At 43.2% G+C, this 25,671-nt stretch overlaps 1 protein-coding gene across 1 annotated transcript in view; it reads right to left on the bottom strand.

The window, feature by feature from the left end:
* kcnk3a (potassium channel, subfamily K, member 3a) overlaps positions 1–25,671 on the bottom strand; it is a 117,037-nt gene that overhangs the window by 5,833 nt on the left and 85,533 nt on the right. The window contains exon 2 of the mRNA XM_072279370.1: positions 8,964–9,845. Coding sequence (XP_072135471.1) covers positions 9,001–9,845 — 845 coding nt within the window. The 3' untranslated portion in view covers positions 8,964–9,000. The remainder of the gene's footprint in view (positions 1–8,963; positions 9,846–25,671) is intronic.

Raw genomic sequence — 25,671 nt, 5'->3', positions numbered from 1 at the left:
CCGTAATGAATACTAAAGCAAAGTACTCATTAAGTACATCTGCTATCTCCTCCGGTTCCATACACACTCTTCCACTGTCACACTTCATTGGCCCTATTCTCTCACGTCTTATCCTCTTGCTCTTAACATACATCTGGTTCTCCTAATTTCTTTCTTGAGTTCCTTCCTGCTTATAATCTTCTAGATCTCTACCATTATCTAGCTTTTTGAACCTTTTGTAAGCTCTTCTTTTCTTCATGTCTAGATTTGCAACAGCCTTTGTACACCACGATCCTTGTACCCTACCATCCTTTCCATGTCTCATTGGAACGTACCTATGCAGAACTCCACGCAAATATCCCCTGAACATTTGCCACATTTCTTCCGTACATTTCCCTGAGAACATCTGTTTCCAATTTATGCTTCCAAGTTTCTGCCCGATAGCCTCATTTTTCCCCTTACTCCAATGAAACACTTTCCTAACTTGTCTGTTCCTATCCCTCTCCAATGCTATGGTAAAGGAGATAGAATTGTGATCACTGTCTTCAAAATACTCTCCCACTGAGAGACCTGACACCCGACCAGGTTCATTTCCCAATACCAGATCAAGAACAGCCTCTCCTCTTGTAGGCTTATTGTATCAAGAAACCTTCTTGAACACACCTAACAAACTCAGCCCCATCTAAACCCCTTGCTCTAGGGACATGCCAATCGATATTTGGGAAATTAAAATCTCCCACCACGACAACCCTGTTATTATTACAACTTTCCAGAATCTGTCTCCCTATCTGCTCCTCGATGTCCCTGTTACTATTGAGTGGTCTATAAAAAACACCCAGTAGAGTTATTGACCCCTTCATGTTTGTAACTTCCACCCACAGAGACTCTGTAGACAATCCCTCCATGTCTTCCTCCTTTTCTGCAGCCGTGACACTATCTCTGATCAACAGTGCCACGCCCCCACCTCTTTTGCCTCCCTCCCTGTCCTTTCTGAAACATCTAAAGCCTGGCACTCGAAGTAACCATTCCTGCCCCTGAGCCATCCTAGTCTCTGTAATGGCTACAACATCATAGCTCCAAGTACTGATCCACGCTCTAAGCTCATCCGCTTTGTTCATAATACTTACATTAAAATAGACACATCTCAAACCATCTGTCAGAGCGTGTCCCTTCTCCATCACCTGCTCATCCTCCCTCTTGCACTGTCTCCAAGCTTTCTCTATTTGTGAGCCAACCGCCTCTTCCTCCTTCACTGCAGTTTGGTTCCCACCCCCCCAGCAATTCTAGTTTAAACTCTCCCCAGTAGCCTTAGCAAACCTATTTGCCAGGATATTAGTCCCCCGGGATTCAAGTGCAACCCGTCCTTTTTGTACAGGTAACTCCTGCCCCAAAAGAGGTCCCAATGATCCAGAAATCTGAATCCCTGCCTCCTGCCCTCAGCCATGCATTTATCCTCCACCTCACTCTATTCCTATATTCACTGTCACGTGGTGCAGGCAGTAATCCCCAGATGAGTACCTTTGTGGTCCTGCTTCTCAACTTTCTTTCTAACTCCCTGTAATCTGTTTTCAGGACTTCCTCCTTTCCCTGCCTATGTCATTGGTTCCAATAGGTACCATGAGCGCTGGCTGTTCTCCCTTCCTCTGCAGGATATCTTGGATGCGATCAGTAACATCCCAGACCCTGGCACCTGGGAGGCAAACTACCATCCGAGTTTCTTTCCTGTGTCCACAGAATCGCCTGTCTGACCCCCTAACTATAGAGTTCCCTATCACTGCTGCCATCCTCTTCCTTTCCCTACCCTTCTGAGCCACAGGGCCAGACTCTGTGCCAGAGGCACGGCCACTGTTGCTTCTCCCAGGTAGGCTGTCACCCCCAACAGTACTCAAACAGGAGTACTTACTGTCAATGGGTACAGCCACAGGGGTACTCTCTAGCCTCTGACTCCTGCCCTTCCCTCTCCTGTTACAGGCCCTGGTGTGACTACCTACCTATAGCTCCTCTCTATCTCCTCCTCACTCTCCCTGACCAGACGAAGGTCATCGAGCTGCATCTCCAGTTCCCTGACACGGTCCCTAAGGAGCTGCAGCTTGGTGCACCTGGATGACGAGGAATTGAGCTATAGGGAAAGGTTGAATATGGTAGGACCCTATTGCCTGCAGTGTAGGAGAATGAGGGAGGATTTTATAAAGACGTACAAAATTTTGAGGGCTATAGATAAGACAAATGCAAGCAGGCTATTTTTCCCACTGGGGTTGGATGACACTAGGGGTCAAAGGCTATGGACGAAAGGTGAAATATTGAAGGGGAATCTGCGGGAAGCTTCTTCAATCAGGTTGTGAGAGTGTGGAATGAGCTGCCAGTGGAAGTGGTGAATGTAGTGAGTTTAGTATTTAGGAGAACAATCACAATTTATTAACAGTTTATCATATGAATGTAGACTCTATCTTGATTTTAACTGGTTCCCAGTTGTATACAATGCAGCATTGTAAAATTGACAAAATTATCATTATTAAATGAATGAATATTCGCAATAGATCTTCCAATAGTGCTTCAGTTTCAGTACTTTTCTCAGAAAAGCTTATCCCTAACTCTTGTCGTCAAGAGTGACACACACACAAAAGGCTGGAGGAACTAAGGCGTCATCTATGGAGAGGAATAAACAATCGATGTTTCAGGTCAGGACCCTTCATCTTGTCCTCAAGATGTTGGATCCTAGATGTAAGGATATCAGTGTCTCCTCCTTGTCTGAGTGTTGGCAATGTGAGGAGCAAAATGCTCATATCTGTGGAAAAACAGAGGAATCTTAGATATCTACCGATTCTTAAAAGAGGCAGAGCAAGACGATTGGGTGATTGAAAAGGCATTGTGGGTTTTTTGTTTTATGAGCTTCAGCACAGAATACAAGAGCAGAGCTGTATGAAATGTGTGATCTATCGCTATCATGTAAGCTTGCAGTCCTCTGCTCTTATATTCTGTGCTTATAAAGACTGCAAGCATACATGATAGCGTTAGACCACACACGCCATACAGCTCCGGTCACCATCTACAGGAAGGATTTCATTGTGCTGCGGAGAGACCATAAGACCATATGACTTAGGAGCAGAATCTGGTCATTTGGCCCATTGAGTCTGCTCCACCATTCAATCATGGCTGATTGATTATCTCTCTCATCCCCATTCTTTTGCCTTCACTCCGTAACCCAGACTAATTGAGATCCTATCAACCTCCACTTTAAAGAGTGTTGTGGAGATTCGCAAGGACACTGCCAGAACTGAACACATAAAATAATAAGGAAAGACAGGGTAAACATGAGGAATCCTGCAGATGCTGGAAATTCAAGCAACACACATCAAAGTTGCTGGTGAACACAGCAGGCCAGGCAGCATCTATGGGAAGAGGTACAGTCCACGTTTCAGGCCGAGACCCTTCGTCAGGACTAACTGAAGGAAGAGCTAGTAAGAGATTTGAAAGTGGGAGGGGGAGGGGGAGATCCAAAATGATGGGAGAAGACAGGAGGGGGAGGGATGGAGCCAAGAGCTGGACAGGTGATTAGCAAAAGGGATATGAGAGGATCATGGGACAGGAGGCCTAGGGAGAAGGAAAAGGTGGGGGGGAAACCCAGAGGATGGGCAAGGGGTATAGTCAGAGGGACAGAGGGAGAAAAAGGAGAGAGAGAGAGAAAGAATGTGTGTATATAAATAAATAACGGATGGGGTACGAGGGGGAGGTGGGGCATTAGCGAAAGTTAGAGAAGTCAATGTTCACGCCATCAGGTTGGAGGCTACCCAGATGGAATATAAGGTGTTGTTCCTCCAACCTGAGTGTGGCTTCATCTTTACAGTAGAGGAGGCCGTGGATAGACATATCAGAATGGGAATGGGATGTGGAATTAAAATGTGTGGCCACTGAAAGACAGGGATAAGCTGGAGTTATATTCAGGAGGTGAGTAAGAGGAGAACTAATTGACATCTATTAAATTTCAACACAGGAGCCTCTCAGGGCTGCGTACTAAATACCCTCCTTTACTCCCTGTATACCCATGACTGTGTCGCCACCCACAGCTCTAATCTGCTAATTAAATTTGCCGACGACACTACATTGATTGGCATAACCTCAAACAATAACGAGGTGGCCTACAGGGAAGAAGTCATCTCTCTGTCACAGTGGTATCAAGAAAACAACCTCTCCCTCAATGTCACAAAAACAAAGGAGCTTTTTGTGGATTACAGGAGAAATGGAGATGGGTTAACCCCTATGACATCAATGGATCTGGGGCTGAAAGGGTAAACAGCTTTAAGTTCCTCGGCATCCACATCACCGAGGACTTCACGTGGCCTGTACACACTGGCTGTGTGGTGAAAAAGCCACGACAACACCTCTTTCACCTCAGACGGTTGAAGAGGTTTGGTATGGGCTCCCAAATCCTAAGAACATTCTATAGGGGCACAATTGAGAGCATCCTGACTGGCTGCATCACTGCCTGGTATGGGAACTGTACCTCCCTCAATCGCAGGACTCTGCAGAGAGTGGTGCGGACAGCCCAGCGCATCTGTAGTTGTGAACTTCCCATGATTCAGGACATTTACAAGGACAGGTGTGTAAAAATGGTCTTATGGATTATTGGCGACCCGAGTCACCCCAACCACAATGTATTCCAGCTGTTACTATCTAGGAAATGGTACTGCAGCATGAAAGCCAGGACCAATGGGCTCTGGGTAGCTTCGTCCACCAGGCCATCAGACTGATTAACTCATACCGATTTGAGTGTATTTCTATGTTACACTGACTGTTCTATTTATTATAAATTATTATGGTTGCACAGTTAGACGGAGACCTAACGTAAAGATTTTTACTCCTCATGTATGTGAAGGATGTAAGAAATAAAGTTAATTCAATTCAATTGTTAGGGTTTAGCTAGGGTTCAAATTTCAAAGAAAATTTATTATCAAAGTACATATATGTCACCATATACTACCCTGAGATTCATTTTCTTGCAGGCATTCACAGTAGAGCAAAGAAATACAATTGAATCAATGAAGAACTACACACAAAGACTGACAAACACCCAATGTGCAAAAGAACACAGACAATGCAGATACAAAAGTAAGTAATAATAATTATATTAAATAAAAAAGAAAACAAATAATACAGAGAACATGAGTAGCAGAGTCTTTGAAAGAGAGTCTAAAGGTTGTGGATTCAGTATGAAGGAGCAATTAATGATCAAAAACAGTGAAATAGAATTGGAGTATTTGGTTGAAAGAATAAAAGGAAGATAATTTTAAAATTATTTCTTCCAGACAGGTAGGTGTCTGGGGCTCAGTGCTGGGAAGAGTTGCAGAAGCAAAACTCTGTTGGTTTGAAGTACCTGAAAGTGAACTTGAAGAGTTGTGGCCTGCATAGCTGTGGACCTACTGCTGGATGTTGGGATTAAACTTGGTAGCTCTTTTCACACCAGCACCAAGCAGAATGTCTTGTTCTGAGTAGACAATATCCCAGGAATCAAAGGGTTCACATACGAGGAGCGTTTGATGGCTCTGGGCCAGTACTCACTGGAGTTTAGAAGAATGAAAGAGCATCTCATTGAAACCTACTTAATATTGAAAGACCTAGATAGTCTGGACATGGAGAGGATGTTTCCAATAGTGGGGAAGTCTAGGACCAGAGGGACGTGCCTTTAGAACAGAGATGAAGTGGAAGTTCATTATCAAGGGGGTCCTGAATCTGTGGAATTCAATGCCACAAAGCTCTTTGAATTGCACATTGATAGGTTATTGATTAATAAATGTGTCAAAGGTTACGGCATGAAGGTAGGAGAATGGGATTCAGAAGGATAATAAATTAGAGATGATGCCATTGCTGAGCAGACTCAATGGGCTGAACAGCCTGATTGTACCCCTGTGGCTTATGGTCTACTGGTGTCAGCAGAATCAGGTTTCAGTTCTCTCTTCACAAAGTAAGAAGCCTATTCAGAACTGCTGGTGAATTGTACTTGAAAAGCAGGTTGCTTGAGGCCGACCAATAGTAATAATGGTGCCATCCCCGAGGGCTACTGTCTTGTTGGTCGTGTGACTTCAGCACGTGGTGGGCGAGGCAGTGGGGCATTCAAAACACATAAACAGATGCCCTAACTTCAGCACGTCATTCTGACTTTCCAACCTGCTCCTATCTCCTGTCTCCACGCGGCAGCAACAGGGAAATACTGAACCAAACTCACAGATAATTAGTATGAATGAATAGGAATTATATGATTAATAATATGAACAGGATGTGATTTCAATTTCAATGTTTAAGCGAAGTTTGGATAGATGCATTGATGGAGGGCTATGATTCAGGTGCAGGTCGAGGAGACTAGGCAGTTTAAATGGTTCATATGGACTAGATGGGCCAAAGGGGCTGTTTCTGTGCTTTCGTTTTCTATGAAGAATAATAGGGGCATCTGCATCATGTGTGCAAGCAGGAATTGTGGAATGGGGGGGGAAGAAGATGAAAGAAGAAGATTAAATAATAACATATTCCACAATTGTTGCTGCATCCTTGTTGGACGCTGTGATCACCAGCATATCACAGAGTACCACAGCACAGAGTCAGGCCTGTTCGCCCATCCAGTCCATGCTGGACCGCTGTTCTGCCTAGCCCCTTCGACCCGCACCTGGACCATACCCCAAAATAATGCAGCATCTTGTCCAGGACTTTGGAAGTCTGGTGGCCCACCTCACAAACAATGCAGCTCCTTGTCAGAATTTGTAGCTCACCACATCAGAGCCATCAGGAGCAAGTTCTGCAATAAACTGCTGGCTTTGCAATTTTGGCTCCTGCCTTCAGTTCCAACTCCAGCCATCCCCTTTCCCTTGACTGCCCACTTTACTCCAAACTCTCACCCTCTGGCATGAGGAGCATAGACAGTGACACCCACTTCAGCCCTGACCTCAACCCCACGAAAGTGTGGAAGGTGCAGTAAGGCAAGGGTTAAAGTGGGTGCTGACAGAACATAGCACAGACAGTTTGTACAGTCTTTTCATTGTGTGGAAGTTTAGCGAGATACAGGACTGTGCAAAAGTCTTAGGCACAGATATATATCTAAGTAGCCTAAGACCTTAGCACTGTACTGCAGTAATTTTATGTACTGTATTGTATTGCAGCCACAAAAAAAAAACACAACATATGTGAGTGATGCTAAACCTGATTCTGATACGTGTCTCTGTCGTGGACTGAGAGAGGGAAGGGGGCAGGGAGAGGGGAATCATTGTTTGGAAAAGGGGAAGGGAGAGGGGAAGCAGAGAAACATTCTGTCATGATCAACGAACCAATTGTTTGGAATCAAATGACTTTGCCTGGTATCTCAGGGATGGGTATGTTGGCACTTGAGTCCCCTCCCCCCTCCCCCACCAGCACTCCTCTCTGCCACCTGTCCCACACCCCTCCTGCGGCACTCCACCCTCATCGTTCTCAACATCCTTTGCACCCGTCAGATTTACCAACTCGCTCTGTGCTCCGCGTAGAGCAGAAATCTGTGCAAAAGCCTTAGCTATATACACGTGCTTAAGACTTTTACACGGTATTGTAAGAGTCAAGAGGACAGGCTGTAAGAGACAGTGTGCACACATAGTGCAGCCAACCAAGCTGAACAAGGCCCTTGAAGGGCTAACTCTTCTACAGTCTTTCTGTTCAAGCCTGGGAACCAAGGCCAGTAAGCGTACCAAGACAAGATAAAGGTGCAAATGAAGGACTGATTCTAGGGCAACACCTACTATTGGACAGTTACTTTCTCAGGTATTATTGGTCTTTAACACATTGATGTAATTGGTAATTAACATCTGAAACATGTATGATGATTGGTACCTAAGTATGCAAATCATGGGATTCAGAAATGCACAGACTTCTATTGGATCAATTTCTGTACAAACAGGCATTTTGCTGTTCAAGCTCCAGACCACTTTTGCAACAGGGTCCGGGCAGTTCTCTTTGTGCACAAGTAAATACAGTGCGGCTGAGGAACGAGTGTGAGCTGTCAGGGTAAAGTTAATCGTCGACGATCAAAGCACTCCTCATTATAAAGCAATGAGAAGTCATTACATCAGTGCACTGTAGGAGGTGATTCATCCAATCAGAAGAGTCATTAAGTATATGTGACTGTGTGTCTCATGTTTATTTTAAGGATATTTAATTCTACCATCACTTCCTTGGACAGGTACATTATTTAAAATCTGGTTCTGCCCATTTTTTCAGAATTGTGCTGGCTGGTTTCTTTCCCATAACTGGTATGTTTTCTTGCCACCCTTCCTTTCACTGCTATTGTGGCCTAATAATATAGACTCATTAGCCACTTTATTAGGTACCTCCTGCAAGAAGATACTCTCCTGTAAGGCAGATTATTTGAGTTACTTCCTGACAGCTTGAACCAATCTGTCAACTCTCCTCTGACCTCAGAACTGCCACTCACTGGATGCTTTTTGTTTATCTCAGCATTCACTGTAAACTTAAGAGACTGCTGCATGTGAAAATCCCAGGAGATCAGCAGCTTCTCAGATACTCAAACCATCCCCTCTGGCGCCAACAATCATTGCATGGTCAAAGTCACTTAGATTACATTTCCTTCCCAACTGAACCTCTTGACCATGTCTGTGTGCTTTTATGCATTGAGTTGCTGCCACATGATTGGCTGATTAGATATTTGCATTAATAAGCAGGTGTACAGTTGTACCTAATAAAGTGTATTAAACCAAAAAAAATGCCAGGAACATTCAGCAAGTCAAGAAGCTTAAGTGGAAAATGAAACGGTGAAGATCCTTCATCAGCTCATAGGTCTTTGACTTGTAATAATAAAGCTTCATTACTCTTTCCACAGATGCAACTTGATCTGCTATGTGCTTCCAGCAAATTTTGGCTTTATTTGCACCATCTGCTGGTTTTGATTTTCAACATATTAGTATGGTCCAATGGCCTTATTAAACTCTAAATACTGTGAATTGTGTACATACCATTAATCAACTTTAAAACAAATTTACTGTATCGTTATTACACAGAACTTCTTCTTTTTGTCAATCCTTTGAGGGCAGACAAACTGTGAAGTCCTGTAGACACAGAGCTAATGGTCGACCTGTGAAGATTACACACACACCCATTAGTAAAGGTCTCTGGAAGCCTATTTGGAGATGCATCGCTCTGTTCGATGCAGGTATCAGACGTCGATATGTCTCTGGGGATGATCATTGGTATTGAATAATGCAATTTTTCTCGGCTCTTATACCAGAGGCATGAACACATGGAGTGGAAATGAAGAACTTCTGCGTACATGTTGCGGAAGTTTCCAGAGGTTTCTGTTGTGCGGATGGTAGTTTGTCCGTTTCTAATGAGCAAGGCTTTCTGCTCGGCATCCCGTTTCTCATCCTCTGCATTCATCGTCATGAACCGCAGAACCACCAGGTTGAGAAAAGCTCCAATAACCGTCAGGCCTGTCAGAATGTAGACGAAGCTGAACGCCACATAGTGGGGGTTCTTTTGAAGAGCGTCATGTTTCTGCAGAGCCACGTAGTCCCCGAAACCGATGGTGGTGAGAGTAATGAAGCAATAGTAGTATGCGTGGAAAAAAGTCCAGTCCTCATAGTATGAGAAGGCAGCAGCCCCGATGCATAGGGTGCTGATGCAGGAGAAAAAGCCGATGATGACCATGTTGGCCATAGAGACTTCAGTTCGCTTCATTCGAAGACACTTCTTGATCCTGTGCAGGAGATATTTGACAAATGTATTGATTCTCTCGCCCATGCTCTGAAACATGACCAGGGTAAGTGGAATCCCAAGTAAGGCATAAAACATACAGAAAATCTTCCCTCCATCCGTACTGGGAGCAGCGTGGCCATATCCTGCCAAAGAGAAAACGGACATTGTCAACTCCAATTATTACCCTTGGGGGTTCAACATCAACAGTAAATACTTCTACTATACAGTCCTATCTCAAACATATTAAAAAGTTCAAGATAATTTCAAGCCCTCCAGCAGCTGTTGAACTTGTTACCAGAAAACAATTGAGCATACCTACATGGAGCGTTGTCAAAGGAAAGCGGCATCCATGATTAGGCCCAGGCCATCCTCTTCTCTATTAGTGTAAAGTACAGGAACATCCAGTGCATTGCTTAACTTCAAGCACATCCTAAAAGAAACCTCATTGTTGAGCCCTTAAGTATCAGATTTAAGGGTCTTGGCAAATTTCTTAGTTCTGAGAACCTGATGATGTATCAATATTAGTTGTGACGAAGAGATTTGACCCAAAACCTCAGCAATCACTTGCAGGCTTGTAATCCTTTCCCTCCCTCTGAAAACACTAATGCCCTTAAATGGAAAATCCTACAAAAAATAATGAATACGGACCAGCCCGTCATGGGTAAAGTTCTCTCCACCATTGAGCAAATCTACATGAAGCGCTGGTGCAAGAAAGCAGCATAATTCATCAAGGATCCCCACCACACAGGGCATGCTCTCTTCTCACTGCAGAAGGTACAGGAGCCTCAGGACCTACACCACCAGGTTCAGGAACAGTTATTACCCGTCAACCATCAGGCTCTCTAACCAGAAGAGATGACTTCACTCAACTTTGCTTGACCCATCATTGAAATGTTCCCACAACCTATGATCTCATTTTCAAGAACTCTTCATCTCATGTTCTGAATATTTATTGTTTATTTATTAATTATTATTATTATTTCTCTCTTTTTCTCTTTGTATTTGCATAGTTTGTTGTCTTTTGCAGACTGGTTGTCTGTCTTCCCTTTTAGTATGCATTTCCATTAATTCTTTGGAAGTTTGGTTGATTGCCAAGCTTGGCAAAATGTCTACAGATTTTTCGTCTCCAATCGAGAAGCCATCACCAGTGCGCAGCTAATGATGCATGATCAACCAAACTTCCAAATAGGCAACCCGAGCTACCAATATTCCTCAATATTTCATTAATTCTATTATGATTCTGGGATTTATTGAGTGTACCTGCCAGAAAATGAATCTCAGGGTTGTATGTGGTGACATATATCTTGAACTTTGAACTTTAATTAGTCAATCCTACTGAATTACAATCCAGCAGCGTAGCCTCAGCCATGAAGTGGTAACTGAAAGTCTGGAATTATACTGTTTATTAGAAAAGATCTACTTTCACGTTCTGCTCAAATGGTACTTACCCCGTTGAGCACCTTTGCTCTGTCTGTCACGAAAGGCAAGATGTCCCCATGGCTACCCGTTTCAATTTGAGTTCCCATTCCCATGTGCCATGATCTCCTTTACTGCAATGATGAGGTCACACTCAAGATGGCCGCATCACGGCAGTAGAGGAGGCGTCTACTCATGTACTGTCTGGGTAGCCACAAACCTGATGGCATGAACATTAATTTCTTTAACTTCTGGTAATCTTTCCCCACTCCCTCCCTCTTTCCTTTTCCATTTCCCATTCTGATTACCCTTTTACCCTTTCTCTTCTCCTCCCCTGGCTGTCACCTCCCTCTGATGTCCCTCCTCCTATTTTTCCATTGTCCGCTGTAGGCTCCTATCAGATCCCTTCTTCTTCAGACCTCTATCTCTTCTACCTATCCCTTCCCAGCTTCTTACTTCATGCACTTTCCCCCATCCACCTACCTTCCCCCTCAACTGGCTTCACCTATCACCTGTGAGCTTGTACACCTCCCCTTCCAGCACCTTCATTTTCTGGCTTGTTCCCCTTTCCTTTCCAGTTCTGATGAAGGGTCTCAGTCTGAAACATCAATTGTTTGTTCCCCTCCTTAGACGCTGCCTGATAGGGCTCGTCAGCCATGGCTGCAGCTCATCTAGGAGAAAGAAAATTAATCTCAAACTTCCACTCCCCTGCAGCTATACCCTTGCATGGGGAAGGCTTTGGGAGTAAATTTTGAGGGAAAACACTGGATCTGAAGTCCCTAAGGCAGTCCTACATTGAGCTCAGCGCTGACTGGCAACTCCTGTGATGCTGCTGGTACCAAACCGTATCATCTGCCGTTTCTTTGGGTTCATCAGATGTGTGGAAAGGGGGAGAATGCTACATGGGCAACAATTTGCTCTCCATATTGTACTGCCCAGGCTTGTGTATCTAGGCAGCTAGGATACAACGTCCACGTTCAAATCTGACTGACGAAGGCCTCAGATGCTGCCTGACCTGCTGAGTTCCTCCAGCATGCTGTGTACGTTATAGTTTCTCAAGCTTTTATAAGCATTTTTATTTGTATAAAATGAAGAATTTTACACTGGGGAATTGATGATTGTTAGGCATAGCATTGGCCAAATATATACTTTTCCAGTAATATTGAAAGTAATATGTTGAAAGGCATGGACAGAGTGGATGTGGCAAAGTTGTTTCCCATGATGGGGGAGTCTAGTACGAGAGGGCATGACTTAAGGATTGAAGGGCGACCATTCCGAACAGAAATGCGAAGAAATTTTTTTTAGCCAGAGGGTGGTGAATCTATGGAATTTGTTGCCATGGGTGGCAGTGGAGGCCAAGTCATTGGGTGTATTTAAGGCAGAGATTGATAGGTATCTGAGTAGCCAGGGCATCAAAGGTTATGGTGAGAAGGCGGGGGAGTGGGACTAAATGGGAGAATGGATCAGCTCATGATAAAATGGTGGAGCAGACTCGATGGGCCGAATGGCCAACTTCTGCTCCTTTGTCTTATGGTCTAATATACACTAACACAGTACAAAACTACACTGGTTACATGAGCATTCTAGCAGAGTGTCTTTGTGTCATGTTCTATTCTGCACCAAATGGAAGCCTTAGACATATTGATAGGCTGAAACTCCAGTTCTTTTGTAATTTTTATAGAACTTAAGGGATCTGTGTTTTTAAGGACAAGAGCGAGGTAATTAAATGAACATTATATCACTATATTTTCTGTGCAGAAATAAATCTAATGCTCTTTCAGATCAATTGCTTCCACTATTCTAAAGGTCACCCGTCAGAGCTTCTTTCTCCTCTCACAAATTATTTTCTGTAGGTAAAAACTGATCTGATTGTCTCCCAATCAGAATCAGAGTCAGGTTTATTATCACTAACATATTTCATGAAGGTTAATGTTTTGCAGCAGCCAAACAATGCAAACCATAAAAAATGTTATAAGTTACTGTAAGAATTAATAGCTGTGTACAAGATGATAAAAGACATGGATTGTGTGGACAACCAGGCATTTTTCCCACGGTGGAAATGGCTAAGAGAGGACATAATTTTAAGGTGATTGGAGGATGGGGGGGGTTGTCAGAGGTAGGTTTTTTCACACAGAGTGGTGGGTGCATGGAAGAGGCAGATACATTAGGAGCGCTTAAACTCTCAGATAGGTATATGGATGTTGGTAAAATGAAAGGCTTGTAGGAGGGAAGGGTTAGATTAATCATAGAATAGCAGAGTAGTCTCAACAGGCCAAATGGCCTTATTCTGCAACAATGTTTTACGGGTTTATATATGAAGAAGAAGGCATCCGTTAGTCTTGCGAGACCATGGATCTGCGACTAGAAAGTCTTCACTCTCCAGGGCGCAGGCCTGCGCAAGGTTGTATGGAAGACCGGCAGTTGCCCATGCTGCAAGTCTCCCCCCTCCACGGCACCAATGTTGTCCAGGAGAAGGGCATTAGGACCCATACGGCTTGGCACCAGTGTCGTCGCAGAGCAATGTGTGATTAAGTGCCTTGCTCAAGGACACAACACATTGCCTCGGCTGGGGCTCGAACTCACAACTTTCAGGTCGCTAGTCCAATGCCTTAACCACTTGGCCACGAGCCTACAGGGTTTATTATCAGATTATTATATATACAATCTGATAATAAATTTATTTTAATTTTTGGACTTGGTAATTTGAACTTCCTTTTCCATTTCATGATGATGAGTCTTGGTCCGAAACAATGACTGCTTATTCCCTCCATAGCTGCTGCCTGACCTGCTGAGTTCCTCCAGCCTTTTGTATGCATTGCTGCAGATCTCCATCATCATAGTCTCCTGTGTTTTTGATTTGTTATCAATTTTATTTTCTTTTTAGTAGAACATGACTATACACCAGTTCACGCTGTGAATATGAAAGTCACACCATCTTGATGAACCATAGAGAATAGTAAGGGTAAGCTGTATTTTAACCTCCCAACATGCCTGAGGTTAAAAATTAATTGAATCCATGGCAGGTGCAATTTATAGCAACAAATCCTGGACCACTGTGGCACTTCCTTCACACCTCACCACAGTGTTGATATGGTTGACGATTACCTAACGTATTAATTTTGTCATTGTCCACCTCCTTGAGAGAGCAACACAAGCAATTCTGCAGATGCTGGAAATCCAGAGCAACCCACACAAAATGCTGGAGGAACTCAGCAGGTCAGGCAGCGTCTATGGAAATGAATAAACAGTTGGCATTTCAGGCCGAGACCCTTCATGAGCTAAGATGAAATAGAACCAGGCTATGTTACTGAGGTGGAATACAATTATTGCGGTAGTAGAATAGATGGGATAAAAATTAACACAAAACAAAGTAAGATTGCAATGTTACAATTAATATATTCTAATTGATAACATTGGGTTAGAAAATGGAAAGAAGTTGATGTTTTGGAGAGAGAGTTTGGCTAGGTAATAAAAATGATGTTTTTATTTTTCTGTAGTCCGAAACGTTGACTCTTTATTCCTCTGCATAGCTGCTGCCTGACCTGCTGAGTTCCTCCAGAATTGTGTGTGTGTGTGTGTGTGTGTGTGTGTGTGTTTCTGTATTATCTACAATACCAGTCTTGCTTAATGCTACTTCCGTTATAGTTCATCCCTCCACACATTTGAGCATTATCATAAGATTATAAGACCATAACATATAGGAGCATAATTAGGCCATTTGGCCCATCGAGTTTTCTCATGGCTGATCCATTTCTGTCTCAGCCCCAATCTCCCACCTTCTCCCCATAACCCTTCATTCCTTGACTAATCACGAATCTATCAACCTCTGCCTTAAATATCCCAATGACTTGGCCTCCACAGTCACCTGTGGCAACTAATTCATCACTCTCTGGCTGAAGAGGTTCCTCCTCATCTGCGATCTAAATGGGCATCCCTCTATTCAGAGGCTGTGTCCTCTTGTCCTAGACTCCCCTACTGCAGGAAATATCTCCATTCACTCTATTGAGGCCTTTCAACATTCGAAAAGCTTCAGTAGTGTCTTACAGTCTGGGGATGAAAGCTTGATGCTATTAGCTGCTCTCTGTTTCGGAAGACATTGGGCCAGGTACACTGACAATTGACATTCCTCTTATAATTATTTCACTGACTTTGTGTGGCCAAACTTTTTAATGAAATGTAACTTAATTGTTAACTTTGGGAAAAATAAAGACATCATCTTTGTTACCCAGCCAAACTCTATCTTCACAATATCAATATCTTTCTATTTTCTAACCAATGTCATCACTTAGAACATACACTTAGTGGCCACTTAGGTACACCTGTACAACTGCTCATTAATACAAATATCTAATTAGCTACTCATACAGCAGCAACAATGCATAAAAGTATGAAGACATGGTTAAAAGGTAAACAGCTGTGTGGTGAAAAAGGCACAACAACGCCTCTTTCACCTCAGACGGTTGATGAAGTTTGGTGTGGGCCCCCAAATCCTACAGAGGCACATCTGAGAGCATCCTGATTGGCTGCATCACTGCCCGATATGGGAACTGTACTTTCCTCAATCGCAGGATTCTGTGGAGAGTGGTGCAGACCGCCCAGCGCATCTGTAGTTGTCAACATCCCATGATGCAGGACATTTACCAAGACAGGTGTGAAAAAAGACCTGTAGGATCACTGGGGACCCAAATCACCCCAACCACAATCTATGCTGGCTGTTACCATCTAGGAAACGGTACCACAGCATAACAGCCGGGACCAACAGGCTCTGGGACAGCTTCTTCCACCAGGCCATCAGACTGATTATCTCTCGCTGATTTGAGTGTACTCTATATTACAATGACTGTTCTATTTATTATAAATTACTATGATTACACATTGCACATTTAGACGGAGATGAAACGTAAAGGTTTCTACCCCTCATATATGTGAAGGATGTAAGAAATAAAGTCAATTCAATTCAATTTAATTTATTTGTTGTTCAGACCAAACATCAGAATGGGGAAGAACTAAGAATGATCGTTGGTGTCAGATGGGGTGGTTTGAGTATCTCAGAAAATGCTGAACTAGGATTTTCATACACAACAGTCTCTTGAGTTCACAGAGAATGGTGTGAAAGACAAAAAAAGATCCAGTGAGAGGCAGTTCTGAGGGCAAAAACACCTTGTTAACGAGGGAGGTCTGAGGAGAATGGCCAGACTTGTTCAGGCTGACAGGAAGGTGATATTAACTCAATTACAACAGTGATGTGCAGAAGAGCATCTCTGAACAAACAAGTTGAACCTTGAAGTGGATGGGGGACAGCAGCAAAAGACCACGAACATATATTCAGTGGCCACTTTAGAAGGAAAGTATGCATACATCACCATAAATCATCCTGACACTCATATTCTTGCAGGCATTCACAGTAGAACAAAGAAATACAATAGAATCAATTAAAAACTGCACACAAACAAAGACTGACTAACAACTAATGTGCAAAAGAAGGAAAACTGTGAAAATACAAAAATAAAAGAATAAATGAGAAGGTGAATTGTAGAGCCCTTGAAAGTGAGTCTATAAGTTGTGGAGCTCAGAGCTGAAGTGAGTGAGGTTATCCTCGCTGGTTCAAGAGCCCGATGGTTGAAGGGTAATAACTGTTCCTGAACCTGGTTGGGAATCTAAGGCTCCTGTACCTCCTTCCCAATGGCAGCAGCAAGAAGACAGCATGGCCTAGATGGTGGAAGTCCTTGATGAATGGCTCTTTCTTGTGACAGTGGTCCTTAATGATGTGCTCAATGGTGGGGAGGGCTTTTCCTGTGGTGACCTGAGCTGTATCCACTACTTTTAGTAGGTTTTTCCATTTTTGGGTATTGGTATCTCCATTGTAGACCATGATACAGCCAGTCGAGACACTCTCCACTGTGCACCTATAGAATTTTTTCAGAGTTTTGCATGACATGCCAAATCTGTGCAAACATCTAACAAAGTAGAGGTACTGTCATGCCTTCTATGTAATGGCATTTACATGCTTGTATCGTTGAGCATATTAAGAATGTGTGTCTCTAAATGATTAATATGATCTGACATCAGCAGACGAGCTTCAATTCCTGTATGCCTTTTAGTGTTTCAAAACTTTGCTGCCAGACACTAAATTAATGAAAGTCGCTCATCCCCCACAAAGGTCTAGGATCAACTTTAAACACAAGAAAGTCTGCAGATGCTGAAAATCTAGAGCAACACATACAGAATGCTGAAGGAACTCGGCAGGTCAGACAGCATCTGGAATGAATAAACAGTTGACATTTCAGGCCGAGACCTTTCTTTAGCACTGGAAGGGAAGGGGAAAGATGCCAGAATGAGAAGGTGGGGGAGGGGGAGGACAATAGCTAGAAGCTGATTGGTGAAGCCAGGTGGGTGGTAAATGTCAAGGACTGGAGAAGAAAGAATCTGATCGGGAGAGGAGAGTGGACCATAGGAGGAAAGGAAGGAGGAGGGGACCCAGGGGGAAGCAATATGCAGGTAATCTCCCACACAGGAGATTAGTGTACAAATTTAAAGCACATGGTATTCGGGGTACGGTATTGATGTGGATAGAGAATTGGTTGGCAGACAGGAAGCAAAGAGTGGGAATAAACGGGACCTTTTCAGAATGGCAAGCAGAGACTAGCGGGGTACCGCAAGGCTCAGTGCTGGGACCCCAGTTGTTTACAAAATATATTAATGACTTAAAAGAGGAAATTAAATGCAGCATCTCCAAGTTTGTGGATGACACAAAGCTGGGCAGCAGTGTTAGCTGTGAGGAGGATGCTAAGAGGATGCAGGGTGACTTGGATAGGTTAGGTGAGTGGGCAAATTCATGGCAGATGCAATTTAATGTGGATAAATGTCAGGTTATCTACTTTGGTGGCAAGAACAGGAAAACATATTATTATCTGAACGGTGGCCGATTACGAAAAGGGGAGGTGCAACGAGACCTGGGTGTCATTGTACACCAGTCATTGAAAGTGGGCATGCAGGTACAGCAGGCAGTGAAAAAGGCGAATGGTATGCTGGCATTCATAGCAAGAGGATTCGAGTACAGGAGCAGGGAGGTACTACTGCAGTTATACAAGGCCTTGGTGAGACCACACCTGGAGTATTGTGTGCAGTTTTTGTCCCCTAATCTGAGGAAAGACATTCTTGCCGTAGAGGGAGTACAAAGAAGGTTCACCAGATTGATTCCTGGGATGACAGGACTTTCATATGATGAAAGACTGGATCGACTAGGCTTATACTCTCTGGAATTTAGAAGATTGAGGGGGGATCTTATTGAAACGTATAAAATTCTAAAGGGATTGGACAGGCTAGTTGCAGGAAGATTGTTCCTGATGTTGGGGAAGTCCAAAATGAGGGGTCACAGTTTGAGGATAAAGGGGAAGCCTTTTAGGACCGAGATGAGGAAAAACTTCTTCACACAAAGAGTGGTGAATCTGTGGAATTCTCTGCCACAGGAAACAGTTGAGGCCAGTTCATTGGCTATATTTAAGAGGGAGTTAGATATGGCCCTTGTGGCTAAAGGGATCGGGGGTATGGAGAGAAAGCAGGTGCAGGGTCTGAGTTGGATGATCAGCCATGATCGTACTGAATGGTGGTGCAGGTTCGAAGGGCCGAACGGCCTACTCCTGCACCTATTTTCTATGTTTCTATGTGAGAAGTAAAATGTCAGAGTGGGGAATAGAGGGAGGAGGGGGGGAATTTGTTTACCTGAGGGAGAAATTGATATTCATGCCGTCAGGTTGGAGGATACCCAGACGGAACACAAGGTGTTGTTCCTCCACCCTGAAGGTGGCCTCATCTTGACACAAGAGGAAGCTGCGAACTGACATGTTAGAACGGGAATGGGGACCGTAATTAAAATGTTTGGCCACCAGGAAGTCGGAGGTTGCTTGATAAGGTGGTTCCCCCGGTCTACAATGGGTTTCACGTATGTATAGCAGGCTGCATCGGGAGCACTGAACACAATACATGACCCCAGCAGCTTCACAGGTGTGGTATTGCCTCACCTGGAAAGATTTCTTGAGGCCCTGAATGGAGGTGAGGAAGGAGGTGAATGGACAGGTGAAAGACGTTGGCTGCTTGCAGGGGATGAGTGCTGGGAGGGAGATTAGTGGGGAGGGACGAATGGACAAGGGAATCATGAAGGGAGCGATCCCCGCGGAAAGCGGGTGGGGGGAGGTAAAGGTATGATTATTCACCCTCTACATTTACATGTATTAGAAATTTGCTGTGGTGTATTGACACGACATACAACAAGAACAACATCATTCATCAATTATGGTCCTCAACAATTACAAAAAAAATAAAGAATTATAGAAGTATAGATATAAAATAAAATGTGCATAAAGACATAAACACCAGCATGTAAACGGCATTATAAAAAGTGCCCGGGGGGGGGGGGGCGTTAGCTAGAATGGTCGATCAGATTAACTGCCTGGGAAAGAAACTTTTAAGATGCCATGAAGTCTTTGTTTTAGTAGCCTACAGCACTTTCTAGAAGGCAGCTTTTGGAAAAGGCAGTTTGAAGGGCGGATAGTGTCCACAACAATTTCCCGCCCACCAATGATTTCCTGTCCTGAACTGATGGTGGACTGCAGCCAATGACCTTATCTGCTGGACAGACAGTTTGCTATAATTTTCAGATACTGTGAGAGGATATTGCACCAAACCAGACAGTCATGACGGAAGAGATGATGCTCTCTGCGATGACAGTGTAGAATTGCACCAGGATGTTCTGCTGCAAGAAGTACATCCTCAGCTGAGCATTATTGTTAACGAAGGAGATATAGAATCATAGAAAACTACAGCACAGAAAAAGGCCTTTCAGCTCATCTGGTCTGTCCCAAATCATTAATCTGCCTAGTCCCAACGACCTGCACCTGGGCCATAGCCCTCCATACCCCTCACATCCATGTACCTCTCCAAATTTCTCTTAAATGTTGAAATCAAACCCACATCCACCATTTCTGCCGGCAGCGCGTTCCACAATCTTATCACTCTCTGAGTGAAGACACCCTCCTCCCTCGTCCTGCCCTTAAACATTTCTTTTTCTTTTTCAATCTTTTTATTAATTTCAAAATATAGAAACAAAACATAGCAATAATACAAATAGTAGGAGATATATTGTTACACTTAAAAAAAGTAATTGCAAAACCAAGTAGTGTAAATTAACAAAGCTCCCAAACATGTAGAACTAACCACGGATAATACAAAGCAAAAAAAAAACTGGAAAAAAAAATCATGAAAAAGAAAAAAAAACAAAACAAAAAAAAGCAAACCCCATCCCCAAAGAAAAACAAAATTAATCAACTAAACTAAAAGACTTGGGCAAAACTATCAACTTAAAAATGGAAAAGAAGAAAACCTTAGTGTTGACGACTCCATTCCCCTCCAACAACAGTACGGAGAGATAAAATAAGTTTGGAAATGATCAAATTACATCAAATGAAAATACTGAATGAATGGCCTCCAAGTTTTTTCAAACATAATTGAAGGGTCATAAACTGCACTTCTAATTTTCTCCAAATTCAAACACACCATAGTTTGTGAAAACCAATGAAATACGGTAGGAGGGTTAATCTCTTTCCAATTCAACAAAATGGATCTTCTAGCTATTAAAGTAAGAAATGCAATCATCCTTCGTGATGAAGAGGTTAAATTATTTAAGTCTATCATTGGTAGTCCAAAGATAGCAGTAATTGGATGAGGTTGTAAGTCTATATTTAGGACCGTTGAAATAATATCAAAAATATCTTTCCAATATTTCTCCAACAAGGGACATGACCAAAACATGTGGGTTAAAGAAGCTATCTTGGAATGACATCTGTCATATATTGGATTAATATAAGAGTAATAACGAGATAGTTTATCTTTGGACATATGAGCCCTGTGCACTACTTTAAACTGTATCAACATATGCTTAGCACATACAGAGGATGAATTCACCAACTGAAGAATTTTTTCACATTTTTCAGTCGGTATATTAATCTCAAGTTCTCTTTCCCAGTCAGCTTTAATTTTATTAGAAGCATCAGGACATAAATTCATAATTATATTATATATATAATTGCTACTACACTTTTCTGAGAGAGATTTAAATCTAAGATTTTTTCCAAAGTGTCCATTGGATATGGGTGTGGAAAATTAGGAGAGACAGTAATTAAAAAGTTTCTAATCTGTAGATATCTAAAAAAGTGAGATCTGGGTAAGTTATATTTATTAGAGAGTTGATCAAAAGACATAAAACAATTATCCAAAAATAAATCGCGAAAAGATATTATACAACCAACATACATCAAAGTTGCTGGTGAATGCAGCAGGCCAGGCAGCATCTCTAGGAAGAGGTACAGTCGACGTTTCCGGCCGAAACCCTTCGTCAGGACTAACTGAAGGAAGAGCTAGTAAGAGATTTGAAAGTGGGAGGGGGAGGGAGAGATCCAAAATGATAGGAGAAGACAGGAGGGACCAATTTCCAGCATCTGCAGAATTCCTCGTGTTTGCGTCAGTGGATGGTGTTTATTTGGGTTTTCAAAATGTCTTTGACTAGGTGCCGCACATAAGGCTGTTTAACAAGATACGATCCCATGGTATCACAGGAAAGATACTAGCATGTATAAAGTATTGGCTGATTGACAGGAGGCAAAGAGTGGGAATAAAGGGAGCCTTTCCTGTATGGCTGCCGGTGACTAGTGGTGTACCGCAGTGATCAGAATTGGGACAGATTCATTTCACATTATATGCCAATGACTTGGATGAAGGAATTGATGGCTTTGTGGCTTAGTTTATGGACAATACAAAGATAACTGGAGGGTAGGCAAAGCTGTGCAAGCTGGGTGTCAGTAGAAGGGCAGACAGAATGGTGGAATGGGCAAATAAGTTGCAGATGGAATATAGTGTAGGGAACTGTATGGTCAAGCATTTTGGCAGAAGGAATAAAGGTGTGGGTTATTTTGTAAATGGAGAGAAAGTTCAAAAATCCAAGGTGCAAAGGGACTTGGGAGTTTTCATGCAGGATTCCCTAAAGATTAACTTGCAGGTAGAGTCAGTGGTAAGGGAGGCAAGTGCAATATTTGCATTCATTTTGAGAGAACTTGAATACAAGAGCAAGGATGTAATACTGAGGCTTTATAAGGCACTGGTCAGATCTCACTTGGAGTATTATGAACAGTTTTGGGAACCTTATCTCGGAAAAGCTGTGCTGCTATTGGAGAGAGACCAGAGGAGATTCATGAGAATGATCCCAGAGATGAAACAGTTAATATATGTGGAGTGTTTGATAACTCTGGGCCTGTACTTGCTGGAGTTCAGAAGAAAGAGGGGAGGATTTCATTGAAAACTATCAGATATTGAAAGGCCGAGATAAAGTGAATTTGGAGAGAATGCTTTCTATAGTGGGGTAGTCTAGCACCAGAGGGAACAGCCTCAAAATAGAGGGACATCCATTTAGAACAAATATGAGGAAAGTTTTCTTTAACCAGAGGGTGATGAATCTATGGAATTCATGGCCAGAGACAGCTGTGCAGGCTAAGTCATTGAGCATATTTAAGGCGGAGGCTAATAGGTTCTTGCTTAGGGTGTCAAAGGTTACAGAGAGAAGACAGGAGAATGGCGTTGAGAGGGATAAAAAATCAGCATTGATGGAATGGCAGAGCAGACTTGATAGGCTGAATGGTTAAATCTGTTCCTATGTCTTATTGCGCTGTTTTTTTTTGTGCTGTATCAGAACTGGTGTAACAATTATTTCAGTCTCTTTTACATTGGTGTACTGGAAATGACATTAAACAATTTGTATCTTGAATCTTCCTGTTCAGTCCTGATGAAAGGTCTCAACCAGAAAAGTCGACTGTTTATTCATTTCCATAGATACTGCTTGATCGGCTGAGATCTTCCAGCATTCTGTGTGTGCTGCTTTCCATTGGTTTACCATCTGCACAGAGTCACTGTTATTTATACCATTGTCAACAAGATTATCTCAGAGACCATGGAGGCATAATCAATAGCATTATGCCATAAAAATAATGTTGTAGAATATAAAAGGCTGAAGTTTAATAGTGTTATCTACTGATGCTTTAATCACATCCTGTTCTCAGGCACTGGGGGTTATATCAGTGTCAGTTGTGTTCCATGTCCTTGGCAACTACATAATAGCTCAAAGTACATTGTCATTATGTGCCGTGTTGTATGACGTAGACAATCATGGTCTTTCCATGACCATGATTGTTCCTGGCAAATTTTTCTGCAGAATAGGTTTGCCATTGCCTTCTTCTGGACAAGATGTGTGCCCCTCCACCACCACCCCCACCCCCCGCCATTATCAATACTCTTCGGAGATTGTCTGCCTGGCATCAGTGGTCGCATCACTAGGACTTGTGATATGCACCGGCTGCTCATACGGACATCTACCACTTGCTCCCGTGGCTTCACAGGACCCAGATTGGGGCTGAGCAGCTGCTGGACTTTGCCCAAGGGCACCTGCAGGCTACAGGAGGGAAGGAGTGCCCTGCACCTCTTTCGGTAGAGACATATTGCCACCCTGACACCCTAAGTTCAATACACAGCAAATCTAAGACACACAAGAAGCTAAAGTGTAGTGTTGAGGAAGCAGGATGTCTGCAGAAGGACTTAGACAGATTGTGGGAACGGGCAAAGAAGTGGCAGATGGAATATAGTGTCAGGAAATACATGGTCATGCAATTTGGCAGAAGGTATAAAGGTGTAGAAATATTTTTAAATCCCCCCCCCCTCATTCTTCTGAATTCCAGTGAATACAGGCCCAGAGCCATCAAGCGTTCTTCATATGACAAGCCACTCAGTCCTGGAATCACTTTCGTGAACCTCCTTTGAACTGATGAGTTCCCCGGCATTTTGTGTGTGGATATCAGCCTGAAATCTCTTAGTTTTCTCACCACACGTGCTGCCTGACCCGCTGATTGTTTTCAGCATTTTATATTTTTATTATACTGGGGACTTAATCAGAGAGAAAAGTCAGTTCTGATCGCTGTAAATCCTTGTGAAGGAGAAAGTAATTTTCCATTGTCAAAGTTCAAAGTAAATTTCATTATCAGTGTACATATATGTCACCATATACAAACCTGAGATTCATTTGCCGGCGGGCATACTCATTAAATCATGTCGATGTGCTCAATGATTGGGAGGGCTTTACTGGTGTTTCCATACCAGTCCATACCAGTCCCTGCCCTGCCTTCACTTTTCTAGGCAAAGATCTGTAGTATCTTGAAATCGTTTCAGAAACAGAGTACTTTGCTGGACTTGAGGACCGGAGTTTCAGGGAAAGGTTGAATAACTGAGGACTTTATTCCCTGAAGCATTGGGGAGTGATGGGGAGATTTGAGAGCAGTACACAAAATTATGAAGGGTATAGGTAGGAAAAATCCACTGAGGTTTGGCGAGACTAGAACTAGAGGTCATGGGCTTAGGGTGAAGGGTGAAATATTTAAGGGAAATGTTAGGGGAAACCTCTTCTTTCAGAGGGTGGCGAGAGTGCAGAACAAGCTGCCAGTGGAAGTGGTGGCTATGGATTCGGTTTCAACAGTTAAGAGAAATTTGGATAGGTGTTTATTGTTGATTTTGGAGATGTGGCACAGAACAGGCACTTCCGGCACTTCAAACCACACCGCGCAGCAATCCCCCAATTTAATAGCATGCCACTAATCATGGGACAATTTACAATGACCAATTGACCTACCAACTGGTTTATCTTTGGACTGTGGGAGGAAACTCAGGCGGTCACGGGAAGAACGTACAAGCTCCTTATAGGCAGCGGTGGGAATTGAACCTGGGTCACTGGTACTGGAAAACGTTGTGCTAACCGTTACGCTACTGTGCCGCCCCATAGGACATGGGTTGGAGGGGTATGGAGGACAATGGTCTGGGTGCAGATAGATGTGACGAGACAGCATAATAGTTCAGCACAGATGAGAGAGGCAGAAGGGTCTGGTACTGTGCCGTGGTGTTCCATGACACTCTGACTATGACCTTCATGGCCACCAGTTTTTCTGATTTCCAGACTTTCCAGCTACGCATCTAACAGCCACTTTCACACACTCGCAGTGAAGCGTAATGGATACGTAATTTCAGAACAATGAAAACTAGCAGGGCAACACTCAGCTCAGAGGGACTGCTAATGATCCACTCAGTTCAATGGAATCCGTTGTCAGCTGAAAATGGTCACTGTTTCATTTGATCAGCTGCCTTGTGGTGTCAGTTGAAATGGCAGACAACTCCGCAATACTACTCCCCCTTCAGTGCATCTATCTGTACAGTTACAGACCCAATATCATTCTTTGTCAGCCGCACTCAAGCCTCACCGCTCCCATAAAGACTCTACAGAAGACAGACAGCACAATATAAATCAAATGTATCTTTATGCATTTGCATCAATTGCTCTCCTTCCAGGATTCATCCTCCAACAATGATTGACAGACATTGAGAGTGGAATGCTGTAATTATCCATGCTGTGCTCGCGCATCATTACCTCATCCACTTATTGTTACAGAACAGTGGCTACTCCCTATTACG

Source organism: Mobula birostris, chromosome 2 (genome assembly GCF_030028105.1).
Source record: "Mobula birostris isolate sMobBir1 chromosome 2, sMobBir1.hap1, whole genome shotgun sequence".
NCBI lineage: Eukaryota > Metazoa > Chordata > Chondrichthyes > Myliobatiformes > Myliobatidae > Mobula > Mobula birostris.
The sequence above is the reverse complement of the archived record's forward strand: the minus strand, read 5'-3'. Positions and strand labels throughout refer to the sequence as shown.